Here is a 24,406-nt window from a genome sequence, read left to right as displayed (position 1 = left end):
TCTCGACATATCCAGACGTAACCACCGTCTGGATTGGGTTCTTCTCCAGACGTGTCCGAGCGGTGTTTGTCTCCGAATGTGTCCATGCGGTATTTATATCCGGACGGGAGTTTGTCTCCGGACAGCAGTTTGTCTCCAGATGTGTCTGGAATGGAGTTTGTCTCCGGACGTGTCAGAGCAGTGTTTGTCTCCGAATGTGTCCATGCGGTATTTATATCCAGACGGGAGTTCGTCTCCGGATGTGTCGCGAATGGTGTTTGTCTCTGGACGGCTTGGCTCTGGATGCATGTGGCAGGTTCCGGCTGCAGGCCCTGTTTTTAGTGTGACCGGTAGAAAATGGACTTCAGACTTTATTTTGTTTCCATTTTCACTGTTATTCTATGCAGAATATTTTTCACGAGACAGAATGAATCGTAATTAAGGCTCCACTGCATGTCTGTCTTCCCTTCCTCTTACCTCATACTGTCCTCGCTCTCACACCCCTCCTCTCTCTTTTCCTCTCCACTCTCCCTCTTCCCCCCCCCCCTTTTTAGTATTCCCATCAGCGAAGCGGTGGGTGGTATTTGTTTGTAATATAATGAATGGAGATACACAGTGTGTCTTGATCACATCACCTGCTTCTGCAGTCGGAACTGCCGACCCAGTCGCAGGATGAAGTGGTGTGATTCGCAAGTAAGGGGGAGGCGGGGGGGCGTCCACGCCACAGGCGGTCGGTCTATCACCAGGCTCGAGGAGGGGGCTGGAGCGGAGCATGAGGGGTCCAAACACAAAACCATCAGCCAGAACCATTGAGCAGCGCCGGTTCAGCCAGGCTGGTGCAAGGTGTGCCGGAACATGATACATGACCCCATCTTCATCTTCCTCTTTTCTCACGCCTCATCTTACCCTCACCCTTCTCTCTTTTCCCACGGAAGCATGTGGTGCTAGGTTATCGTAAAGTACACAGGTGATTGTTAATAATGGTCCAAGGGTGCGACTGTCGGTTAGGGGATTAGTGGGATTGTATACGTGCCTGTAAATTATTTTGAATATTTGTGTAAATCTCTCCCTGCACTGTGTGACTGTATTTTCTTGCTTTGAGTTTCTCATACATACTTCAATCCAACTCGTGTCTTGACTTAGCCTGTCTGTTCTGATGACAGCATAAGAATGCTGAGGCGCTTGGTCAGCGCTAATTAGTTATCCAAGTTAGATCTCAAACATGGTTATGCAATGTTGGTTCCACTCGGCCGACTGACTGAGGTCTGTGAGGTGACTGCTGGCATGGTGCCCACTCGCTCGTGGGCTTTTGCATAAAGTAATAAGACTGGGTATGGCATCCTGTGGGAAGTTCTGGGGTGACTGGCGGTTGTGGTCTCTTAAAGACACACTGTCCTCTCGGAGTTAGCCGGAGGTGACATCCGTCACACTGGTGTACGAATGGAGCCGGTAGCAATCACAGTATTGTGTGGCATGAGCTGAAGGAATTATTCAGATCTCTCTCTGTTCCCCAGTCTCCCTTTTATCCCAGATTTGAGCAGAACAGGGATGGGGGTGCGCCTGCTTGGCGACAGCTCATGGGATACCTCGACCAAACTCACAAGAATCCCACACCCATAATTACCGAACTCTCCCCATCCATTCCAATTGAGTCCAAGTATACACATCCTCCACTTACATGGTTCCAATGCATGATCTTTGGAGCTGGTAATATTTATCCACTTACAACGCTCATGGGGTTTGTGAAGAAAATATACGAGAAATGGAACAATGCCAGATGTGACAGATTTGGGGGTTTGGTTGCAGGTTCGTCATTAACCCGTCTTCTTTGGGTTTGATTCCCCGACAGTATCAAACCTCTGGAAAAGGAGAGCTGTCGTTGGCCATGGGATGTTGAGTGAGCTGTCTCGTCTGCATTTCTGTTGTGGACATCTACCATTATTTATGAACACTGCTTGAACCTCTACCCTTGTATTTGGAGATATGGGAGAATTTTGCAAACCCAATCCTCCCCCCACTACCCCACACCCTGCATGTTTGCCTCTTCCTTCTATCCTCCCATTGTTCTTTCTCCATTTGTAAGATTTAGGTAAGGTGCCCCAAACCGAGATGAGCCCCCCCCCCCAAAAAAAAAACACAAGCTCGAATGAGCTAAGAACCTCGTCCTCTTAATGTCATAAAAACGAATATGACGTCATTGTGATGTATCAGGTTTGCGATAAATTATCTGTGCTAATGCCCGGCTTGATTCCCACAAACAAAATTCAAACAGCTTGCCTACTTTCGGAGATAATGGTATAGGCGATTTCCATTAGCGGCGATATGACAACTTTTTAACTGGGAACAATTTCCAAAATCGGAGATGGTTACTGCCTGCGCGTGGGCTTTCTGCATATACACGGCAAGTTTCACGAAGATCCGATGAAAACTCTGGGTTGTGAAACAAAAAATGCCAAACAATAGGAATGACGGCATAAAAATTGATACGTCATCGCGATGTATCAAATGTGCGGTAATTAATCTCTGCTAATGCTCTGTTCGATTCCCACAAACAGAATTCAAAAAGCTTGCCTAGTTTCGGAGATAACGTTTTAGGCGATTTCCATTAGCGGAGATATTTTGACATCATAACTTTTTTTCCAGGAGGAATTTTCAAAATCAGAGATGGTTACTGTCTGCACAGGGTATTTTTATATATATATATATATATATATATATATATATATATATATATATATATATATATATATATATATATATATATATATATATATATGCCAAGTTTCAGGAAGTTTCGATGAAAACTGTAGGCTGTGAAACAAAAAAGTCCACAAGAACAACAACGTGAGTAAGACTTAGAAATCCTCCACGAGCATCAAACCAGACTTGGTGTCAAAGCCACCCAATGCTCGCCTGTTTATACATGTATCGTTTTTAAAAAAGACCGGCCTAATAATTAATATTTTTTATAAAGCATTGCAGTGAAGTATAATTTTAAGGCAATATATGTATTTGTATATTGTAATCAGTAACAAGAGCACAAGTGAGCACAATATACGCCCGAACAAGAAGGTATATCCAGAATTGTGCTACTACATGGAAAACAGCATCCTGGTTGCCATGGCAACCACTTTAGATGACGAACGTATGTCGCGACACACCGTCTCCACAGTCTGTACCTATGTACCAAATATGAAACGTGAAAGTTGAAAACTTTGGCAGTTAGAGTGCGGACAGGAACGGACGGACGGACGGACGGACGGACGGACGGACAGACAGACAGACAGACAGACAGACAGAATCACATAATACATATATATATATATATATATATATATATATATATATATATATATATATATATATATATATATATATATATATATATATATATCTCGGGCATATAAAAATAGTGTGGTAGATAAAAACATTAGCAAAGAAAAAATAACTTGCACCAAAAACTTTAACAATTTCACGCTCACGCTGACGCTGACGCTCACACCGGGGGTATCGCTATAGCTCTGTTCTTCGAACAAGCGAGCTAAAAACAACTCCACTATTAAACTTTTAATTAGATTACATGATAAAATAGAGATTTCGGGAATCACAAAAGCAAAACAGCAAGGTTTACTCGTCAGCAATACGGAAATCTTTGGAATGACAGAAGAGCAAGTCCTCATTTGGTCAGTTTCAAATAGTGTAACTTCCCAGATCGATTTCCGGTCTGAGCCCGCAATTTTTCCCACATATATTTATCATGTAACTTCCTTTAAGTTTAAATGGTCAACAGATTTCATTTGAGCCTCAACTGTAATTTTTATTGCAACTGTTCCTCGGGTGTTGACCCCTCAAGCCTTCCATACCAGGCATGTTTGGAACTCAAACCACACACTTGTCACCTGTGGATGAGCACTTCAGTTTTACCTCTATGTGGATTTTGGTGAAGATTATTCCAAGGATATTTAAAAAAACAACAACAAAATTACAATGAAGGAAAAAAACAAAAAAAAAAAAAACTTTTCCACATAAAGGCAGACAAATATTTCTTTAGAGAACGATTGCCCTTTTTCTGCAAGAGCTTGGGCAACATTAAGTTCTGCTTTATTAAGGCAGAAAACCTCTGAATAAGATCACAAAGTTGTCCTTTTGAAAAAGGCTTTGATCTTGCTCACTCATACAAAGAGCAGTGTATGTTGTGGGGGACAGTTGCATCCATTGGACTCGGAGGGTCGTCTCCATAGTCCTTGGCAGCCTGCTGTTCCAGGTGCATACCACCACAGCGGCATCCTTGAGAAAAAGAAAATAAAAAATAAATAAATAAAATTTTAAAAAGGTCAGTATGGGCATGCAATGACTTCTGCTCTTCAATGCAATCTCAATACCGAGATTAACAAATGTGCGCAAGCATTTAGGATAACGTAACATTACACATCAGCAATCGTGTTGACCAGTTCGCTGCTCCTGCGTGATTTAAGCCCTCCGAAAGATGTTTCGAGACGGAGCAACAATTAACCTGGGAGTACACCACGGCAATGCTAGGACTTCCTCGTTTGAGGTCATTCAGAATTGTGCAACACCAATTTGCATTCAACGTAGTCATATGGCAACTGTGGACCCTTTGTATATATCAATTTCCATTCTGCATACAGAATATAAATACATAGTTGCCAATATTGAGAGAAGAAAAAGCAGAAGGATTGAAGAGATCCGTGGTGCCATGGAGCGAAGCGACCGAGCGGGGGATGTTCAGGGATATGATTTTTTTTTTTCAAGCGGCGTCAAGGAAAAGCTCCTGAAGGCCGACAGAAACCTTGTCAACATTTAACTTTACAAAACCTTGTCAAAACTTTACAAACCCCCCCCCATCCACTTTCTCAACAATCCTCTGGAAGAAGTCTTTTCTTTCAAGCTTCTAGGTCTCACTATCTGCCATGACCTTTCCTGGGAAAGTCACATTTCCAACCTCGCCTCAAAAGCCAGTCACCGACTGGGAATCCTCCGTCATGCAAAGTCCTTCCTCGGCCCTCTTGAGCTCCTAACCACTTACAAAGCTTTTGTCTGTAGCCTGATCGAGTACTGCTCTCCCCTCTGGGCTGGTGCTCCTGCCTCCCACCTTTCTCGGCTTCACGCTGTCGAAACCAGGGCATTTAGGATCATCAGCATCTCCCGCAAAAAAGCTGAGTCTTTGGGCCTCTCACTCAATCACTGCAGGTTAGTCGGTGGTCTTTCTGTCTTCTACCGACTCATCTCCAGCCTTGCCCCCCTGCCCTCTCTGCGATTTGTCGCCACCACATTTCCACAGGGCGCTCAAGGTCCGCCAACAACCCCTTTCTGGTAAAACTACCAAAATCACGAATCACTGCTCATCTTCACTCTTTCATTCCTCTTTTTTCCCGCCTTTGGAATAAACTTCCTCACTCTATTCTTTCCCATTCTTCCCTCCAGGCTTTCAAAACAGCTGTTCACCACCACCTCTTATCTTCCCCCATCCAAATCCTCGATCTTTTCTACCCCCGATAATCCACCCAAGCCCACTTCCTTCATTTCTCCTGCTTTCCTTCCTGAAAGTCCCTGAAATGTCCATCTTCTCTTCGCCATGTTCCCCGTCCCATCCCCATCCCTCTCCCTTCCACAGTTCACCTAATGTGTCTGTTCCCCAATGTTTTGTCCCTTCCACTCCCGCCCCTCTTGTCTCATGCCTCCTTGCTGTGAGTTGTGTGTTTGCTCTCATACGAGCCTCGACCAAGGTATACAAAAAAAAAAAAAAAAAAAAATGTAAATCAATGTAAAACTTCGATGAGGGATTTTGTAAAGTGGTATGTTCACGATAAAAGCAGTTGGCTGTTAAAATATGCGAAAAGCACGAGACCACAACCTAAAACAAGAGTTGGCAACTATGGAAACACTGGACTTAAATGCAACTGGTTCAATTCCAGACAAAATAAATTCACCTTCAAATTTGATGTGGAAGGGCGGAGACATAAGCAAGCTCCACCTCTATCCCCACCAAAGGGGGGCACATGACGTATGACATTTGATCACGTAGAGCACCATTATTGTATCAACGTAAATTTGATTAATAATTACCATTTTTTTTTAATCGTGAAAGTGACCGACCACGTGGAACAATGTGGTGGAGCAAATTTTGGGGCAATTGGCCCAGGGGTGTGGAATTTTTATTCATTTATTTTATATGATCTCAGGCTCGTAGTGGAGCTACCATTTCACCACATTCGTGTAGACATACACGAATGTGGTGATCATTTGTTAGATATTTATCGGTGTACCATCTTAATGAGGGCAAATAAGCCCGAAATCCAGATCGGTGGCTCCGTTTGATGTTTAACTGATGATGACCAGATCATCTTTGTTTGATCGAGTCAGCGGGCCGAGGCCTCTGTGTTGGAGACGACGCTTTGGTGTGGACTGTGTCCATTGGGGATCGTTGAAGTGCTCGTCACACTCCACATGTTTCGATTTTCCCGCCGATCACATCACGTGCATTCTGGTTGAATGGTTTGCATAAGCAGGAGCAATCGTCTGGGTGGCAGACGGACTGTTGTTATTTGCGGATTATGCGGTTTTATCATGCGAGACATAATCCGCGGCGATGCTCACCATAAGTCAGGTGCGTCTGGTGTGTGTGTGTGTGTGTGTGTGTGTGTGTGTGTGTGTTTTATATATACATATACATATAATTACCAGACCTAAAAACAAATAAATTTGAGTGATCCTCCATGCCATCTTGCTCAGGGGAGGGGCCGAGCTTGTACTGTGCATACACATTTTCCCAAAAATTGCTCCCGATATGCCCCATCTTGGTGAGGATATGGTGGAGCTGGTACACAGCAGAGACCAAGGGATCTTTAACTTACATCAACTAATGCTGGAAAGTTAATTTAACATGAAAATGATGGATTGAGAAGGTTCAAGTTAAGGCATACTGGGTAGGTGCTGCATGTCCATCACCATGGCATTGACCTTCGTCTTGCCCACGCCTTGCCGACGGCTCGCAGCGCACGCACACATGGACACCTGGACGCAGGTAGAGTACCCAGCGCGTATGCTGCTTTGCTGCAATTGCCCAGCCACAAACAGCCGACACGGAGAGCACCTCAAACTCCACACAGTATTCCTGCCTGCATTGGGAAGGAGATGGGTAGAGCAAGGTAAAGAGATGTAAATAAATAGATAAGAGTACTTGTTCGGTACAAAGCACCAAGAAGCATAACACAACATCTCAAGGAGACATAATGCACTATATTCTGTTCCGATTTCATGCACATTACTTCCATCGCGATATGCACGGTGATGGTCCATATTCACAATCATACAATAATGGATGCACAAACCATTTAGGACGAACTTCATATGGCTTTGAAATGTCCCCCCTCATAAATTCAGCTGACGTCACTGCAGCAGGAACTGAGAAATGAAAAGTGTGATGATGGGGTAAGAAAATGTGTCGCAATCTACAATCTATCCATAAAACTCAAGATCGAGAACAAAATAAATAAATAATATAAAATAGAATAAAAATCGGAGGAAAATTATTCGTTATGATCAAGAAGGTTACTTTTTGGGGGGGGGGGTGGGAGATTCATTTTGTTAATTTACTTTTAAGTTATCCACACACAATTGGGTCACAATCTGAAAAAAATAAAATAAAATAAAATTGTAGGTCAAGGACACCACGATAATCAAATACTCGGTGCACAACTTCATGGGAAATGCAAGAATATGTTATGTTATGACATCATAACTAAGCGTGCATTTATGATGTCATAACAAAGCCACCTATATCATCAACCCCCCCTCCCCACAAAAAGAAAACAATCACTTATTCCCCTCGTGGAGTACTTGACACGTGCCAAGTTTCATGGAACCATGCATTTCTTTTCATGGAACCGTTTCAGAGATAGAATTCCAAATATTTTCCTTTTTTCCCCCCTCCAATATGAGGGAACCATTCCCCCAACACCACATGACCCGTCACATTTATAATTGAAACATTCTACATGAGTAGTCGCACCGATGGTGAAAATTTCGTGTCAATTGGACAAGTTGCAGAGAAAACAAAAAAATTAGCACGGACCAACTACTCCACGAGCCAGTTCGGGTTGGTCGGTACCATGTGGGCGGAATAATTCTCATCCTGATTTTTGGCAAGGGACACAACCCTCGAGTTAGAAAATATGTGATAGCATTGCATTGGTGGTAGCTTTTTGTGTGTGATCACCCTGTTTATATGCCTATCCTTAAATAAGCGTTTGTGCAAAATGGCAGGTACAAGGTAAGACATCCTACTTCAACTTAACATTTTTTTAAAATCAAACATTAACATCGAAATTTGTCTCACCTTTTGCGAGGATAATTTGCTTCTCAAAAAAAAGTGCTAAACATGCCGAGGTTTAAAGGTATGTCATTGGTGACACATAATGTTACGAATCTGGAAACCATTCACCTTCACACATTCAGTTGACCCAAAGTTTAGTTATTTTGTTAAGTACATGTGGATCGTTAGAACCTCTCCCATATGTCTAATGGGAATTTCATGTGTGCGCTGCAAGTTTCTTTCTAGTTAGTTTTCTGCATTAAATCCCCCTCCACTCCTTCAGCGCCATTACCCAGGTGTTCGAGGCCACGGACATAATCGGGGGTGAGATCACCTCAGAGCAGATTCCGCCCTAGCAAGATGGAATGTTCCCCTCGTCCAATCGGGGGTGAGATCACCTCAGAGCCGACTCCGCCCCAGCAAGATGGAATGTTCCCCTCGTCCAATCGGGGTTGAGATCACCTCAGAGCAGATTCCGCCCCAGCAAGATGGAACGTTCCCCTCGTCCAATCGGGGGTGAGATTACCTCAGAGCCGACTCCGCCCCAGCAAGATGGAACGTTCCCCTCGTCCAATCGGGGGTGAGATAACCTCAGGGCCGACTCCGCCCCAGCAAGATGGAATGTTCCTCTCGTCCAATCGGGGTGAGATCACCTCCGAGCCGACTCCGCCCCAGCAAGATGGAATGTTCCCCTCGTCCAATCGGGGGTGAGATCACCTCCGAGCCGACGCCGCCCCAGCCAGATGGAATGTTCGCCTCGTCCAATGAGGGGAGGACACCGATCGCCCGATGTCCCCCGACCAATCCGGAGGCAAGTTACCTCAGAGCGGATCCCTCCACCAGCCCGGGGGAGGAATAAGAAGAGTGGCGAGCTGTCTCAGCGGGGTCTGTGGTCTTTTTTGGGGTTCCTTTGTGGTCGGTGGTTGTGTTGGTGCCTGTCGTGGGGGAAGTGTTTTGTGGTGCTCGTGTCGTCGATCATCGTTCATGGCAGCCAGGATCGTGGGCTCGTTGGATTCTGGGTCGTGGGTTCGAGTCCCACCGTGGTGGTTTGCGTTGGAGCACTCGAGCTGGGATCCCCGTTCCCGTCCACGGACTCCGAGCTCCACAAGTGCGGGTCCGGTGAAACCGCACGAGGCGGCCAGGTACCCGGCCAGACTCTAACCCTCAGCTCGCCTTCCATCCTGAGCTGAAGAGCCGAATAAAGACCTATGAGGTCCATTTCTTTTTGGGTGTTTGTCTGTCTGTGGCCAGTCTGATGAGTAGAAATTGTTTTCAGTGATCGCCATTGTACATTAGCCAACATTATATTTGTGGTTAAGTTTGCTCTGTTTCCCTCCCTATTACTTTGGAAATATATAACTGTTAAATGTTCCAGTTTGTTGTTTGTGTTTTCTTCCATTGATCTAGTATGGTTCGGGCTTGAGAATTAGGGAGGCTGATTGTGCCGTAAATTATTCTTTGGGCCGGTGCGGCTTTGATAATTTCCGCTCTGTTACGCCAGATCCGAGTCGGTAACAGCGACTCGGTTCGGACAAAGCCGGCCGAGGGTGTGGCTTCCCCGGGAGCTAGACCGCGCAGATAATTAGGTAAATTGGAATCGGACAAAAAGACCCCAACCGCGCAGTCGAAATATTAGCGTCCACGGTTCATTAAGCGACCCGTCGACTTTGGAGTTATCTGGAGTGACGACCTTCAATTCCGGTGTTCGGTGGGAGACGGCCCAACTGCTCCATCTAGCGGTCGTCCTCGCCACCGAACCTGGCACCAACAATATATCAGTATTTCCTGTGTGATAAATCATACCGCTTTTAGAAAAGTATTTGTCGATCATTTACTGTGGAAAGTAAATAAAAGTTCTGGAACAATATAATTACATGGGTGTTGAGCAAATTTATTAAGAAATCCAAAAATCTAAATTTCTTTATTATGTGTTGTAGATTAAGACCAGTATAGCAGACAATGTTACCCCACCCCCAAAATGAAAAAAATACCTAATTTGGACTGATTTATGTCGTTGTATGGATTTTGTAAGCTTTTCACGTGATTTGGAATGCTTTTGAAACTTGACCTTGTTACAGAAAATGCAGATTGGATCGTACACCCTTCCTTCTGATGACGATCTTCTACTAATCTACTGGGTCTTTTTGATGTACTGCCACTACTGCCAGCATAATCAGCAAGGTTTTCAGCTGCTTTCCTTTTCAGTCTCCAAATCTCTCTTCATGGTGAAGAGGCTTCGGCATTTCCGGCGATAGATTTTTGGGACTTCATCCTCAAACTGCTTGGCAATGTCTGGAATAGGTGCTTTGGCTGCTTCAAGTAAGGTTAGCCATGAGTCATAGCTTTGAGGACTGACTAAATGTTCATCATCTTCTTTGGATGCTGTCATGTGTATGATACACTGATTTTTAGCAGATGCCTTGAACTGAGGCTTTTCCATTCTGAAGCAAAGGAGTTAGCTAGGCCACTTCTGGTGCAGAACTGTTACCATCAGCACCACCAGCACCACCAAAATACCTGAAACAGAAAATAAAATCAAGTTCTGCAATGTATCAGCACTGGACTATCAGTGCCTGTAATAGCAAACACTAAATGCTGGGTTAGTTTTAAAAAGCAAATAACATGAGCTACATGCCTAACAATTTAAGAAGATATAGCCTGTATTTAGAGAGAACCATTAGTTTTAAATAGAATGTCTTCTTCTGTCTTACGCTGCCGGTTTCAGAAAAGTTTATTTTTGGATGGGGTTACTAAACAGCTAATAACACACAAAAGGCTACCACCAATGCAGTGCCATCACATAGTTTCTGACTATATATATATATATATATATATATATATATATATATATCTATATATATATATATATATATATATATATATATATATGTATATATATATATATATATATATATATATATACCCTGCCAAAAATTACGATGAACATTATTCCCCTCTTGTGGGGCAACTTAGCTAAATATAGCATAACAATTGTGCATTTTGTGAGGAAAGCACCAAATTTTGGCACACTAGTAGCCTATCATATTATGAACAGATTTGGATATTGGGCCATCTCAAATTCAGCCGCTGATGGCTGTGGCAGCCATTTTCCACTGCCATCAAAATTTTTGGATTTTGCCCCACTACTCAGATAGTACCGGTGGCCAAAAATTACCGGGTCTGGCTCATGACCTAAACGTACGGATATACGGACTGACGAACAACCCGAAAACATGTCTCCGGCGACTTCATCAGTAGGAGGCGTAAAAAATTAAGCAATGAAAAATCATGCTGAAATTTTATTTGGTTTTACAAATATTGAAAAACATTTCCTTATTACAGTCAAAAGTATGAGGATTAATAATTACGAAGAGAGAAGGAACAGGGAAGTCCACTGTGAGAGCGATCCGTCATGCAGACAGCTCGTTGACGCAGAGCAGGGCACTCGGGAGCGGAACCATGCGGGTGTTGGAGCACAGAGCGAACTCGTTCGCGGTAGCTCGGACTGCATGGCAAGGCACAACCACTCCAATAGCTCCACTGTGAGACTTTGCATAAGGAGGCTGAGGGAAGGGAAGGAAGAAGATGACAGCAATGGGGAGCAAAGAAAAGGAACAAAAACAAGAACAGCACTCAGTAGAGCACACACCTTCACCAAGCTGAAGAGCTTACGTTATGTATCCCACTGATGGGGTCAGATCTGAACAAAATCGAATCGGCTTGTTATGGTCACCGAACCCAACTCGTTCACTGAGTTTTGTCATAACTCGTCCACAACTTTTTGAGATATCATGATTTACCATGTGAAGCATGTGGCCCAGTCTCTCAATGGTGAAGTAGCACTAAATTAAAAAAAAAAAAAAACTTCTCATATCTTCACCAAAATCCAATCGATTCTTCATCGACACACACCCATATCCACCAAGTTTCATCCAAATCCGTTCATATATTTTTGATATATCATGCTTTGTATCGTTTAGGCCCTATCACTTAATGGTGAATAAAAAAAAAAATTCTCGTGTCTGGATTTGGATCTTCACCAAAATCTAATCAATTGGTCCTCATCACATACCCAACCTGTCCACCAAATTTTGGACGAATCATCCATAACTTTTTGAGATATCCTGTTCACAGACAGATGGGTGAAAACGTAACGAAAGGGGGGTTTACGCAGAAAACAGCCCTTCACACGAAAATTCAGCAAAAGATTCAATTTTTGTCATCAAGTTTGGTTTCATTCCATTGTGGAGAGGTGGCATGGGGGGGGGGGGGGGAGAAATGGCAGCCACATCAAATGGGTACAAAATGATACTCCGAAAAGTCTGCTTGAGAGTAAAGTCAGAAGCCTTTAAAAGCCATACCTTTGATTCTCGAGCATTTTCATCACCAATAAGACTGATAAAGATGCCAAAATACCACCAAAGTACCAAATCATGAGATCTTTAAATTGCACCAAAACTTGCTTCTTCAGCCAGGGTAGCATCATAATGGCTAAAGCGATACAACGATTCTAACGTGAGGAAGCGGCATTGTCTCCGGGGTATTGCACTCATTCCACCGTGTATTTAAAGAAATGAAACTTGTTTGGCAATCGGCAATCATTCGCATATCCATTGTATTTGCATGCACATATTGGTAAGCAGCCTTGGGTGGCTGCCATGTGCGGCACTGTGCTCCCTGGCGACTGATCATCTGATGGTCTGCCGTGACAGTATTCTATTGGCGACTGTTGACACATGCAGTCGGTTAGTTTGAGGTGTTTTCACCATGTTCCCTTCCGAAAAAAATCCGTTCGACGCAAGCCGAGGAATGAGGTAGGGCCAGTAAGGTGCACATGAACTTCCCAAGAGTTCCATATGTAAGGTCACCATTTCCATCTTTCACACTCATGAGAGCGTCCCAGAATTGGACTGGATTCATATCAACATCAAGGCCCTTCACTGTCGTTGGCGAACTGAAGAGCATGCCATTCATCATCAAGCTTGTCGAGATTCTCCTCCGAAATGAGTTGAGGGAATTTTGCCGGTAATCCTGAAAGGGACGGAAGAGAGAGAAGGAGAGAAGGAGAGAAGGAGAGAAGGAGAGAAGGAGAGAAGGAGAGAAGGAGAGAAGGAGAGAAGGAGAGAAGGAGAGAAGGAGAAAAGATATCTTCGAATCAAGACATGATAAGTGGGCAAGAACGCTGTTTGCGGAAAGGTCAAACTGTTTCTTCATCTGCAGAAATGCCAAGCAATCCTTTCTGAACAACTGTTCTTTCTCTTTCAGAGGCTCTTTTTCTAGCAGTGTAGTACAGCGACCCCCCCCCCCACATGGATTTTCATGAGTGGCAGCTGGATCTCAGGGTTTTTGGGGTCCACTTCAGACAGGTCGCATCATTCAATCACTTCGCGGCGAATGAATAGCGATAAGATTTCGCGATATGAATTCTGGATGGAACTGAAGGTAACATGTGTTCTGAAGCTTTCGGACTGAAATTCCCTGTTCATCCTATCTATCTTGGGCAGTAGGAAGTTCAAAAAGAGGAACATGTGTTTTGTGCCAGGTGTCGTCATGGTTTTATGAATTTGGGCTGCACCATCCACGCGATCGCTTGGTGTCTGTGCCTGAAAAAACAGCAAGAGCGCATCCCATTGTTCGACAATACGGGCTACAACTTGACCCCTCGATAGCCACCGAGTCTGAGCGAGCTTTGGGATGCGATGCTGCTCAATTTGTATGGCCTCCTGAATAAGCTTGAATTCGTGCATTCGTTTGCTGCTCCTGGAGAAATAGCAGCATATGTCCTTCATCACAGACACTAGCCACGACGGTAGATGATGAGCTGCATAACTTGCAGACAAAGCAAACGAATGGAATATGCAGCCCATTACGAAGACTGATGGATTATCCGCCTTCAGTAGCGCCTGAAACCGGCTTTTCTCACCCATCATCGTCGAACAGTTATCGCTTGCAAAGCCCAGTATGTTCCTGTTGGCTTTGCTTGCCAACAAGTCCTTGACAGATTTGTATAGACCATGAGCTGTTGCGTCGTCCACCACAACAACATCCAGCAGCACATCAAACACTTTACTGTCATGGAAAAATGGGACCATAACGACCAGGATTTGCTCGACAGATACATCGGTGCTTTCATCTGTAATGAGCGAAAACATCGTGTCCTGACAAATGGAAGCTCGTGGCCGTTTCTCCTCCTGGGCGATGCCATACTGTATGACGTGCGATGCCTTGGTACGTTTCATCTGCAGCTTTTGAGCGATTTTTGAGTTGGGGGAACATTGCTTTCATGACATCGGTCAGGAGGTCTCCCTGCCGAAAATGAGTCCGATGTTCGGCCATGAAACCTCCAAGCAAAACTTCCGCTTTTGCCACTTGTTCTTCCAGGTTCGGCTCCAGCGCTTTCTTCTTGAGACGTTTCCCTATGTCCACCTGCTGTTTCTTAGTATTCACAGGTTTTGCGTGCTTGGATGATTTCCCATGCTGCTTGAGGTGCGATTTGTTGGGAAAAGGAAATTTACAGCCACAAACCTCACACATCGCGTTACCGTGACGATCACAGCCAATCCATTGTGCCAAATCGGGATCACTGCTCCAAGCCGAGTTGAACGATTGTTTGTACCATTTTGACTTTTTTGAGGGTCCTGCCCCTTCTTGATGAGATTCTTCCTCTCTTTCATCTTCAAACGATCCCCGCACTGCCGACTGACTCATTGTGTTGCCTCGCTGTGAACGGCAAAAAAGTGAAACGAGCAGATCAAAATCAAAACAGGAAGCTCGAAGAACTTTTAAACAACCTCGACCCCACCCCACTAGGCTGGTACCCGTCTGCGCCACGCATAGCACTACTAGAGTGGACACCATCGTGTTGGAACGGGCACCGACTGACTGCACGCACGCCTGCTATAGGTGGTGGTAAGTGTTCCCACAATGGGCCATTGTACGATTGTGACGTGCTGTGACGAGGGAAATGATATTTTTTTGAAAAGTTAAATCATTCACACTTTTGGAAAAAAAAGCCAAGTTTCGGCAGATTTTTGAAATAGCTTCACAAGATGCCAAGGTGAACAACAAATAGCCAAGATGTTGTGAAAAAAAGCCAAGGAGTGGTCACACTGGGGGGAACGTGTCTCACGTCACCGCACCCCTTATTCGCCGGGTGGGGAAATCGGTCGTCTCCTCGTGATTTGTCGGGGCGTCTCGATCCCCCGCCCCCCCCAAAGAGACTCTGCTTCTCTTGGAGCTCGTTCTGCACCCATTGGCTGAAAGGTGGCAAACACGCTCGCACCCTTCCGATTGGCCAAAGCGTGGAGTCAGAACTTCGGTGACCAAGGAAACTCTGCCCACCTTCGTGTTCGACACGCCATCGTGCGGGGAATGGTACATAGCAGTGCCGGATTAAGCCTCGGCTGGCCCTAAGGCATATTTTGAAATTTTAGAGAATGGCCTGAAAATTTTAAATTAGATCTCGGGCTCATGGAAATGGACCCCAGACAAAAGATGAACTGATTCAAGAACAAAATATTTAATACAAAAAAAGACAAATATTTAATGTGAAAAGAAAATAGTTTATTTAATCCCTCTATACAATTTGTAGTGTATTAATATATGCATGACAAAACACGTACAGATTTGGCACTTTCCTTTACAGTTTACTAGACCTTAGATTGCAACCTTGCGCGCTTTTACAACTGCAAACTCTTCAATTACGGAACTGAAATCCAGTTCTCGGAGCAAATCACTTTCAATGCCCAAAAGGGCCAACGCACCAAGATGCTGTTGATGCATGGGAGAACGCTTCGCATCTTTGATTCTCTTTAGCTGCGAAAATGAGCGTTCTCCTGAACAATTGGTTGCCATCAGTGCTAAGTATATTCGGAGAGCCACTTCAGTGTTTGGAAAGGCTGCATTAACTCCAGTGGTGTGCAGCAGCGCAAACATATGCTGTGCACACCCTGTTGAGGGGGAACTTGAGGGCAGTTTGTTTTTATACCAGCAAATGAACTGACGGAACTCTGACGCAAAATCAATATTCAGATCCTTGTGATACACACTGACAAGCCCTGTTATAGCAGTGTTGATATCCTCGTCGGTCATAGAGTCAAACTCTGTCAGAACGCCAAACCGCTGCAGCATTACAGAATATGCCACTATGCGTTTCTGCAATGCACTTTGCAGTTGGTCAATGATGACATAAAATGTATTAACTTTGAATTTTTCTTGGCCCGTCATTCCTTCTGTGGCATCATTAGCATTTCCATCATTTTCACGCTTCTTACGCTTGGGCATTCGCCGACTTTCGGATTTGTAAGTGCTGTTGCCGCAGCGATCACCTGCTTGTTGCTCATAGAAATCAAAATTTTCTCTGCACGCATGCAAAAACTTATTCAAATTCTTCAGCAGACAAATAGCCGGTGTTAATTCTATGGTGGCACTTTGCAACAACTTGCTGCAGCAGTTGAAGCGCTGCAAAATATCATTCCAAAGGTCACACATCAGGGCAACTTCTATGGTGCCCATCTTTTCTGCCAAAGAATCCGCCTCATTTCGTGTCTCCCTGTTCTGATTTTCATCTGCAGAGATCTCTTCGAGAGCACTCTGGAACTGGCGGTAACCGCGGAATAGAGCTTCAGTGGCATCAGCTCGGGCAGACCACCGGCTATCCGATGGGTGTTTTGAAACAAGGCACCCAGGTTGCTCTTCCACATGGGTCTGCAGGACACCCCAACGTGCGTGGATGCCACAAAGAACGTATACAGGCGCTGCAAAAACCCAAAAAATGAAACCGCTTCAATGCAACAATCCACCGCAGACTGACCAACTATGTTCAAAGAGTGATCTACACAGGGAATGTAATCAACCAAACCGTTCTTGCTCTTCAAAATTTGCTGCATACCATTGTACTTGTCCGACATAGTACTAGTATTGTCATACATATGACCGCGGCAATTGTCAAAGTCGATGTCATGGTCCTTCAAGTATTGGAGAAGAGTATCAGCAAGATTCTGACCTGTATGACTAGAGATACTAATGAACGTGAGGAAACGCTCGACAGGCTTGTGATCTGTCATGTTGACATAGTGGAGGATGAGAGTGAGCTGGTCCGTATGGGCAATGTCTGGTGTGGAGTCCACTGAAACGGAGAAATACCGCGACTTCGAAATCTCATCCTTGATGCGACCAAATACTTGCTTGCCCATCATAGCAATTAATTCTTCGCAGATTGCTTTTGACAAATAAGACGTGTGACCGCGACCCCGATTGGCATGGTAATGGATGTGCTGGGACAAAAACTGATCAAACTGGCCAATCAACTCCAAAATGCCCAAGTAATTACCATTGCTGCTGGAGCCAACAATTTCGTTACTACGTCGAAACGACTGACCCCTCTCGCAAAGAAAAGTAATTGTGGCAACACAACGTGTCAACACATTTTTCCAATAGCTGCGCTGCTCCAGCATGTTTTGATGCAATTGCTTATCAACTCGACCGGCATCAGCACTCCGCTGACAAATTGTTATAACTAATTCTATGTGCTTTGGGCTGATTTCATGGGCCTTCAAGTATTGAGCCGTATTCTTCCAATCAGTAAATCCTGAGCCAGAAAGCTGTGCACCTCTGTCGGAGGAAAACAGAGTGCATGGAAAACAGAAAATGCAAGTTTTGGCAGGAGAATAAACCAACCAATCATGATCAGCTACCTCCCCATTTGGCAAAACCCGTTTGAAGACACTGGCATTAAGAAGGCGATTCACCCCAGAGTATTCACGCTTCGTTTCTGGATAACTGTCATCCAAGTTCCGAAAATGGTCAGTGCCCAAGCTGATGCACACATGGCGCAGTTTGTCTGTGATGTTGCCAAACAACCCGACATCATTGGGAATCAGTGGAGTCGATTCTGAAGCACCTTCGCCCCGAGTGTCACCATCGTTGGTCGGCCTGTCTTCGACAGGATCAACTGCGGGGGATGTTGAAGGAGAGTCCTTAGTTGAATCTATATCATCATCACTACCAACAGCAGCATCTTTCTCCACCACATCGAAAAACGATGTCAATTTATGAGTCTTCTTGAGTAGTTGATCCTCCTTATGCTTCTTTTTCTGCAACTCCTGAGCTCGCTCCCAGCCACCTTTGCGTCCTGACATAACGATGGATTGAATCTGCAAATAGAACATCAGATGTACAAGTTTTAAAACCTTTTATTATAAAATACAAACCACATTAAACACGATACAGTGTTTAACTCACCTCCGACCACGTGTCTAATGGCGACCGTGCCGAGTCGGAGGCGGGGCGGGGAAGAACAGGGGCGGCTCCCTGCCGATTGGCTAAGGGGGACGCCATGCCAACGCTCGACTCTGCCCACGCGCGTGCCTGCTGGCTGACGTGCGCACGAAGAAGGCCGCGAGCGTCATGACGTCAGGATGGACATGAAGATGGCGTTGTCGTTGTTGTTGTTGCGGGAGATGGGGTATTCCAATAATAAATCGCAGCGCATTTACACTTATTCACCCATTAGACCAGGGGGAGAAAGCTATCTATAAAACACATACTTACCGAGATAACTGAGCTAAAGGAACCTGTATGTTGTATGCGATAGATTTCCAAATTCGTAATATTATGAGACCAATAAGAATTGTATGTAAAAAAAAAAAAAAAGTTGCCTAATTTTTTGTGGCCCGAATTTTTAGCTGGCCCTAAGGCACATGCCTTGTATGCCTAATGGTTAATCTGGCTCTGGTCCATAGTGTTGTTATTTTGGATGTAAAAATCCTAACTATAAAATAACTCACAGCTCATGTACACTTAATCACCCATTAAACAAAGGACGGGACCCGAACTAGAAACAAGGACCTGAATTAACTGTTCTCCAAGGACCTGAATGTTGAGTGCTCATGGCTGCCAGATTCGTAACAATATGAGGAGGCTTGCGATTTACTTCTCAGCATTGTTCGTCCAATTCATGTGTCTGTCTGTCTGTCTCTCTCTCTCTAGGACTTCTGCCTGTCAGGGTGATCATTAGCTGATCAGCCTGATCTCAATCCTCTTACTTGCGGAGCATCAAGTAAGGAAGCAGAAGCTACCATTTTTTTAAATATTTGGTACGACTCGGCTGGGATTTGAACCACCAACCTCCCAAACTCTGAGGAGACGCTCGAACCATTAAACTACAAAATCTGATATTTACGTAAATTACGAGGACTTTAATAAACTAGGACACTCAGTACAGCAAATACCTCCGTCACATAATGCCTGATCCACGAGAACATATGGGGCCCAATAAATTTATGAAATATCATGCCATACAGTACTTTGTCGTTTTTGGCCCTTTCTCTCAAGGGTGAAGAACCACCTTAAAAATTAAATAATTGTCGTATTCAGATCCGGATTTGGAGCTTCACCAACATCTAATCAGGTCGTCCTTGTCACACACCCAACCTGTCCACAAAATTTCATCTGGATCTGTCCAAAACTTTTTGAGACATCTTGTACACAAACAGAACGGGGTGATAACAAGCTCCTTCACCTTCGTTGATGGAGGTAATCATCGGATCTGCATCCGGATTCGGATCTTCACTAAAATCGAACCAATTCTTCATTGTCACACACCCAACATGTCCACCAAGTTTCGTCTGCGAATCCATCCACAACTTTTTGAGATATCGTGCTATATATAGTTTTTGGCACCATCTCTCAACGGTGAAGAATCAATTAACAATTCTCGTAGTCAGATCCGGTTCTTCACCAAAATCTAATCAGTTTGTCCTTGTCACACACACAACCTGCCCACCAAATTTCATCTCAATCCGTCCACAAATGTTTGAGATATCCTGTACACAAACAAACAGACAAGGGTGAAAATAACCCTCTGACCACCTTTGGTACCTCCACAGCCACAACGATATGTTACATAACCCTTTTTTTCCAAGTTTCACTTCATTTTACACACTCATCGACTCACAGACAAGCAAAACGTTTGTGAAGTACAACATGCTGTCCTTTGATTAAATCGGTCGATGAAGCGACCGGTCGTGTTAATAAATTTACAAATAAAAACAAACTTTACATTTGGATTTTCAGGTTATGGCTCTCTCTCACATCACCCACCTCCTCCTAACTCTCCCACCAAACATTCCAACTCATCTCCCCCCCCCCCTCCAGCACAGTATTTTCATCACTTGTTGCTTCATCCACTCCCCAAAGTGATCTTTCACTTCGGAGAAATCAAAACTGCTGAAAGGAACGAGGCGAAGTGAATATGTTCATGCCAAGTGGAAGTCACAGGTCAGGGTTGTTGAAGAGGGGGTTTAAAAGGAGAGATTGGTGGATAGCCTGCATCCGTTAAATTTAGTTAACACTCCATTTGTTGGAAAACTTCGATTCCTATTTGGTCACAATCCACACCGACAATGTAATAAAAGCTCGCAATTACAATCAACTTCAACAAGGGGGCTATTACACCCATCAAAGCCCGTGCTATGATAGCTAACCTATGGCTGTTTGTTCATGCTCCTGAAAAGCACACAGCACAAGGTCTTTGAAATGCTGAGCGACAAGCAAGTAAGCAGCAAATCCCATTTTAAAAAATCTTGGGTGTGACTCAGCCGGGATTCGAACCACCGGCTGAGCACACGCTCCCACCGATCCACCAAAGCAAGCCAATGACAATATGCACAACTGAATAAAAACTCTTACTGGGACAGGTGTTCTCGTAGTCTGCACAGCAGTCCCCGACACCGTAGCAAGCAGCATCACAGAAGCACGAGCCAAGGGATCCATCGGTTCTCCATCCTTGGGACAGACAGCTCAAGTCGCGCCTCGGGCAGCACAGTCCCGCTCCTGAGCAACCACTTGTCTGCTCTGGGTGAGCATGTTGGGTGCCCGTAGGAAGCACCCAGAGGAACACGAGCGCCACAGCCATTGAGGTGGACATGAAGGTCACGTCTGTGGTTGTGTTCGAATCAACACTGAGGTTTCCGATAGTATCGTGAGAATTAAAGCTTGTGTTGTGGTTAGGTGCATGGCAGTCTTAGAAGTTGTGGCTCAAGAAAACGCAAGGGAGGAGAAAAGAGGAAGAGGTTGGGGGAAGACAAATTCTGGGGAGGTGGAGGATACTGGATTGGGTTCAGAATAGAAGAATGGAGACCGAGGGAGAGGGGAGGATTATGATGGCAATGCTGAGATTCTTCCATATTCATATACAGTACAAAGCTGAGGGTGTGGCTGTGCTGTTGGTGAAGTGCCCTTTGCTAGTTAGGGCAGAAATTTCTAATTTGTTCAGGGTGCCGGCAACAGCTCGCCAACTCTTGGGATCTTTAAGGTTCACCAATGAATGCCAACATATGGGATGTCAGTTTGACATCCATCCAAGGAACGGCACACACAATGATGAATCACCCTGCAGGTGAAATACCGGGTTGATAGTTTATAGCAAGGTCGGGATTTGAACCCAGGATAGACAGCTTAGACGTTGGAGGCAAGTGTGCATACCTCTAAGTTATCCTGCCAGCCCATTGAGGGATTGACAGACAAAATAAAAATGCAACAGAAAGACAGATCTGTGAATAGATGTACCAGTATTGTTCAATGTCAATGCACATCAAGCAGCAACAGATTCACAGAGATATCTTTGTGCCTTCTGCTGTTGTTTGCTCTTTGGCAAAAAAAAAAAAGTTAGAGCACAAGGGTGACTTTGAAATGAGGAAGAGAGGTGGAGGGAAGGGGGAAAGAAAATGGCAAGACGAGAGAGGAAAAGGTCAAAGGGACCATTTTGAAAATGACTCCTTTGAAATGAACATTTCAAACACGAACCAGAGAGACAATCGAAGCCAGATGGAGGGAACAGCTATTCCTATCCAAAATTTTATCCCCTCCTTCCCCTCACAATATTTTAAGTCACTGCTCGTGTTGATATATCACACACAAAAAAATAAAATAAAATTGGGCACATCAGATAAAACCTGCCTCTTAAGGCCTTTTTTTTCTTTTGCCAAATCCAATCACAAAAGGAAATTGATCACTCAACCACATTTACGAAGCAAAATTCTCAATATCGGTTGAAAACGATACTTCTGTACACAGGGTGTCACTCAAAGCATTTTGGGGCGAGTACTGAACTTGACATTTTACGAAAAACCACAAAACTGTTTTCAGTGGGTTCCACGCCATCCCAGATGCCCCATCAAGGAAATTCCCTTGGCAGTTTTGAATTGCAAAGTTTTGTGGTTGATGGGCCAAATCTGCAGGTGTAGTACTGTATTTCCATCAAAATGTGTCCCAAATATGAGGATTTATGCCAATCATGGGGAGAAATAACAAGATGCAGATAAACGCAATTCAATTATCTCAAAATGAAAACAGATTATTAATCATGAACAGAAAACACAACTTATACTGTCCATGTCAGCAATGAACACAACTAATCCATATTAGCATGTTAATATTCTTATACAATCAATGTCAGCAAAATGAACAATCCATGTTAGCAATTCACATAATCCATATGAGCATGTCAATATTCTATTATAAACCAAATTAGCAATGAACATATCAATCCATATTAGCATGTTAATATTCGAATACAATCCATATTAGCAAGATGTACAATCCATGTCAGCAATGAACATAAGGGTCATTCCATGTCAAATCATCAAAGAATCTGCCGTCATCTCTCAGATTTTTGTAAAACTTTGGGAACCAATTGGGACCCATGAAAAACGGCAAGAACTCAAATATTTTTGCTAACAGCCTCTTAATTAGTGAGATACAGACTAACGAACTTTGGACTAATTAGCACGACGTCACGAATTCAAATGGCCAGATCTCTAAAAGTATAACACCCAGAGAGCTGGTTTTGGTGTCATTTTAAAGGTATTTTCATGTCCTATGAATTTGTCTGGGCAACATTTTCCTACCTCCAACCACAAAAAAGTTATCACAAAATATAAACTTCAATCGTGAATCCCCAAAATGTGTATCCTTCAAATTTCCTCAAATTCATCCCAGAGGGACCTTATGATGTCAAGAAGCTTCCACATCAATTTTGTGATGGGCACTCCAATAGTTTCTGAGATATGAGCAATAATATACATGTACGTATGGCATATAGGTTCGAAAATCAGCATTTGTAATGTATTGTACAATCATTCTAACCTAGCCATGACAGGGAACACAGGGAACGACCATCAATTGCTTTGAAGTATCATATACTTTCATTTTCAACTGGGCCTGAGGGGAAGAAAACAAGTGCTGCTGTTGCTGCATTGAAGAGGAAATTGAAAGCCTAAGTCAGGTTAGTGAACACTGTGTACTTGAACTCACTTATTGATTGTATACTTTTAGAGATATGGCCATTTGAATTCGTGATGTCGTGCTAATTAGTCCAAAGTTCGTTAGTCTGTATCTCACTAATTAAGAGGCTGTTAGCAAAAATATTTGAGTTCTTGCCGTTTTTCATCGGTCCCAATTGGTTCCCAAAGTTTTACAAAAATCTGAGAGATGACGGCAGATTCTTTGATGATTTGACATGAAATGACCCATAATTAACCCATATTCGCATGTTAATATTCCAATATAATCGACATTAGCAATATGTACAATCCATGTTAGCAATGAACATAATGAATCCATATTAGCATGTTAATATTCTAACATAATCGACATTAGCAATATGTACAATCCATGTTAGCAATGAACATAATGAATCCATATTAGCATGTTAATATTCTAACATAATCGACATTAGCAATATGTACAATCCATGCAAGCAATGAACAGAATTAACCCATATTAGCATGTTAATATTCTAATATAATCGACATTAGCAATATGTACAATCCATGTAAGAAATGAACATAATTAACCCATATTTGCATGTTAATATTCTAACATAATCGACATTAGCAATATGTACAATCCATGTTAGCAATGAACATAATTAATCCATATTTGTATTCAAATATAAATATTAGCAATATGAACAATCCATGTTAGCAATGAACAGTGGAGGCGGAGGGGGGGGAGGAAGGGTGGACAGTCGTCAGGGTACATCAAATTGTCAAAACAATGACGTGTCTGGGTAACGTGGTGATTATAAAT

At 43.7% G+C, this 24,406-nt stretch overlaps 1 protein-coding gene across 3 annotated transcripts; it reads right to left on the bottom strand.

The window, feature by feature from the left end:
• Positions 1-3,379: 3,379 nt before the first annotated feature.
• On the bottom strand, positions 3,380-24,176 carry LOC147009902 (somatomedin-B and thrombospondin type-1 domain-containing protein-like). 3 transcript variants are annotated; one of them, XM_085862602.1, is made up of 5 exons: positions 21,005-24,176; positions 11,683-11,877; positions 7,332-7,404; positions 6,924-7,118; positions 3,380-4,266 (listed from the first exon to the last, which is right to left on the bottom strand). In XM_085862602.1, the coding sequence occupies exons 1-5, from the start codon at positions 21,240-21,242 to the stop codon at positions 4,152-4,154; spliced, it is 816 nt and encodes a 271-aa protein (XP_085718728.1). In that variant the 5' UTR covers positions 21,243-24,176; the 3' UTR covers positions 3,380-4,151. The 3 variants fall into 3 exon arrangements, with proteins under 3 accessions (XP_085718728.1, XP_085718729.1, XP_085718727.1); XM_085862603.1 differs by having other exon boundaries at positions 6,949-7,118; XM_085862601.1 differs by lacking the exons at positions 3,380-4,266; positions 6,924-7,118; positions 7,332-7,404 and having other exon boundaries at positions 11,736-18,468.
• Positions 24,177-24,406: the final 230 nt, after the last annotated feature.

The sequence above is a fragment of the Eptatretus burgeri genome, chromosome 17, assembly GCF_056783735.1.
Source record: "Eptatretus burgeri isolate ZD-2024b chromosome 17, Ebu_testis_v1, whole genome shotgun sequence".
Lineage (NCBI taxonomy): Eukaryota > Metazoa > Chordata > Myxini > Myxiniformes > Myxinidae > Eptatretus > Eptatretus burgeri.
This window is presented reverse-complemented; position numbering and strand designations above follow the sequence as displayed.

Coding starts and splice junctions, on each gene's coding strand:
- LOC147009902 (XM_085862601.1), bottom strand. CDS start 21,088: ATGGATCCCTTGGCTCGTGCTTCTGTGATGCTGCTTGCTACGGTGTCG. Junction 18,469..21,004: donor CTACGAGAACACCTGTCCCA/GTAAGAGTTTTT, acceptor TTCTATTTGCAG/ATTCAATCCATCGTTATGTC.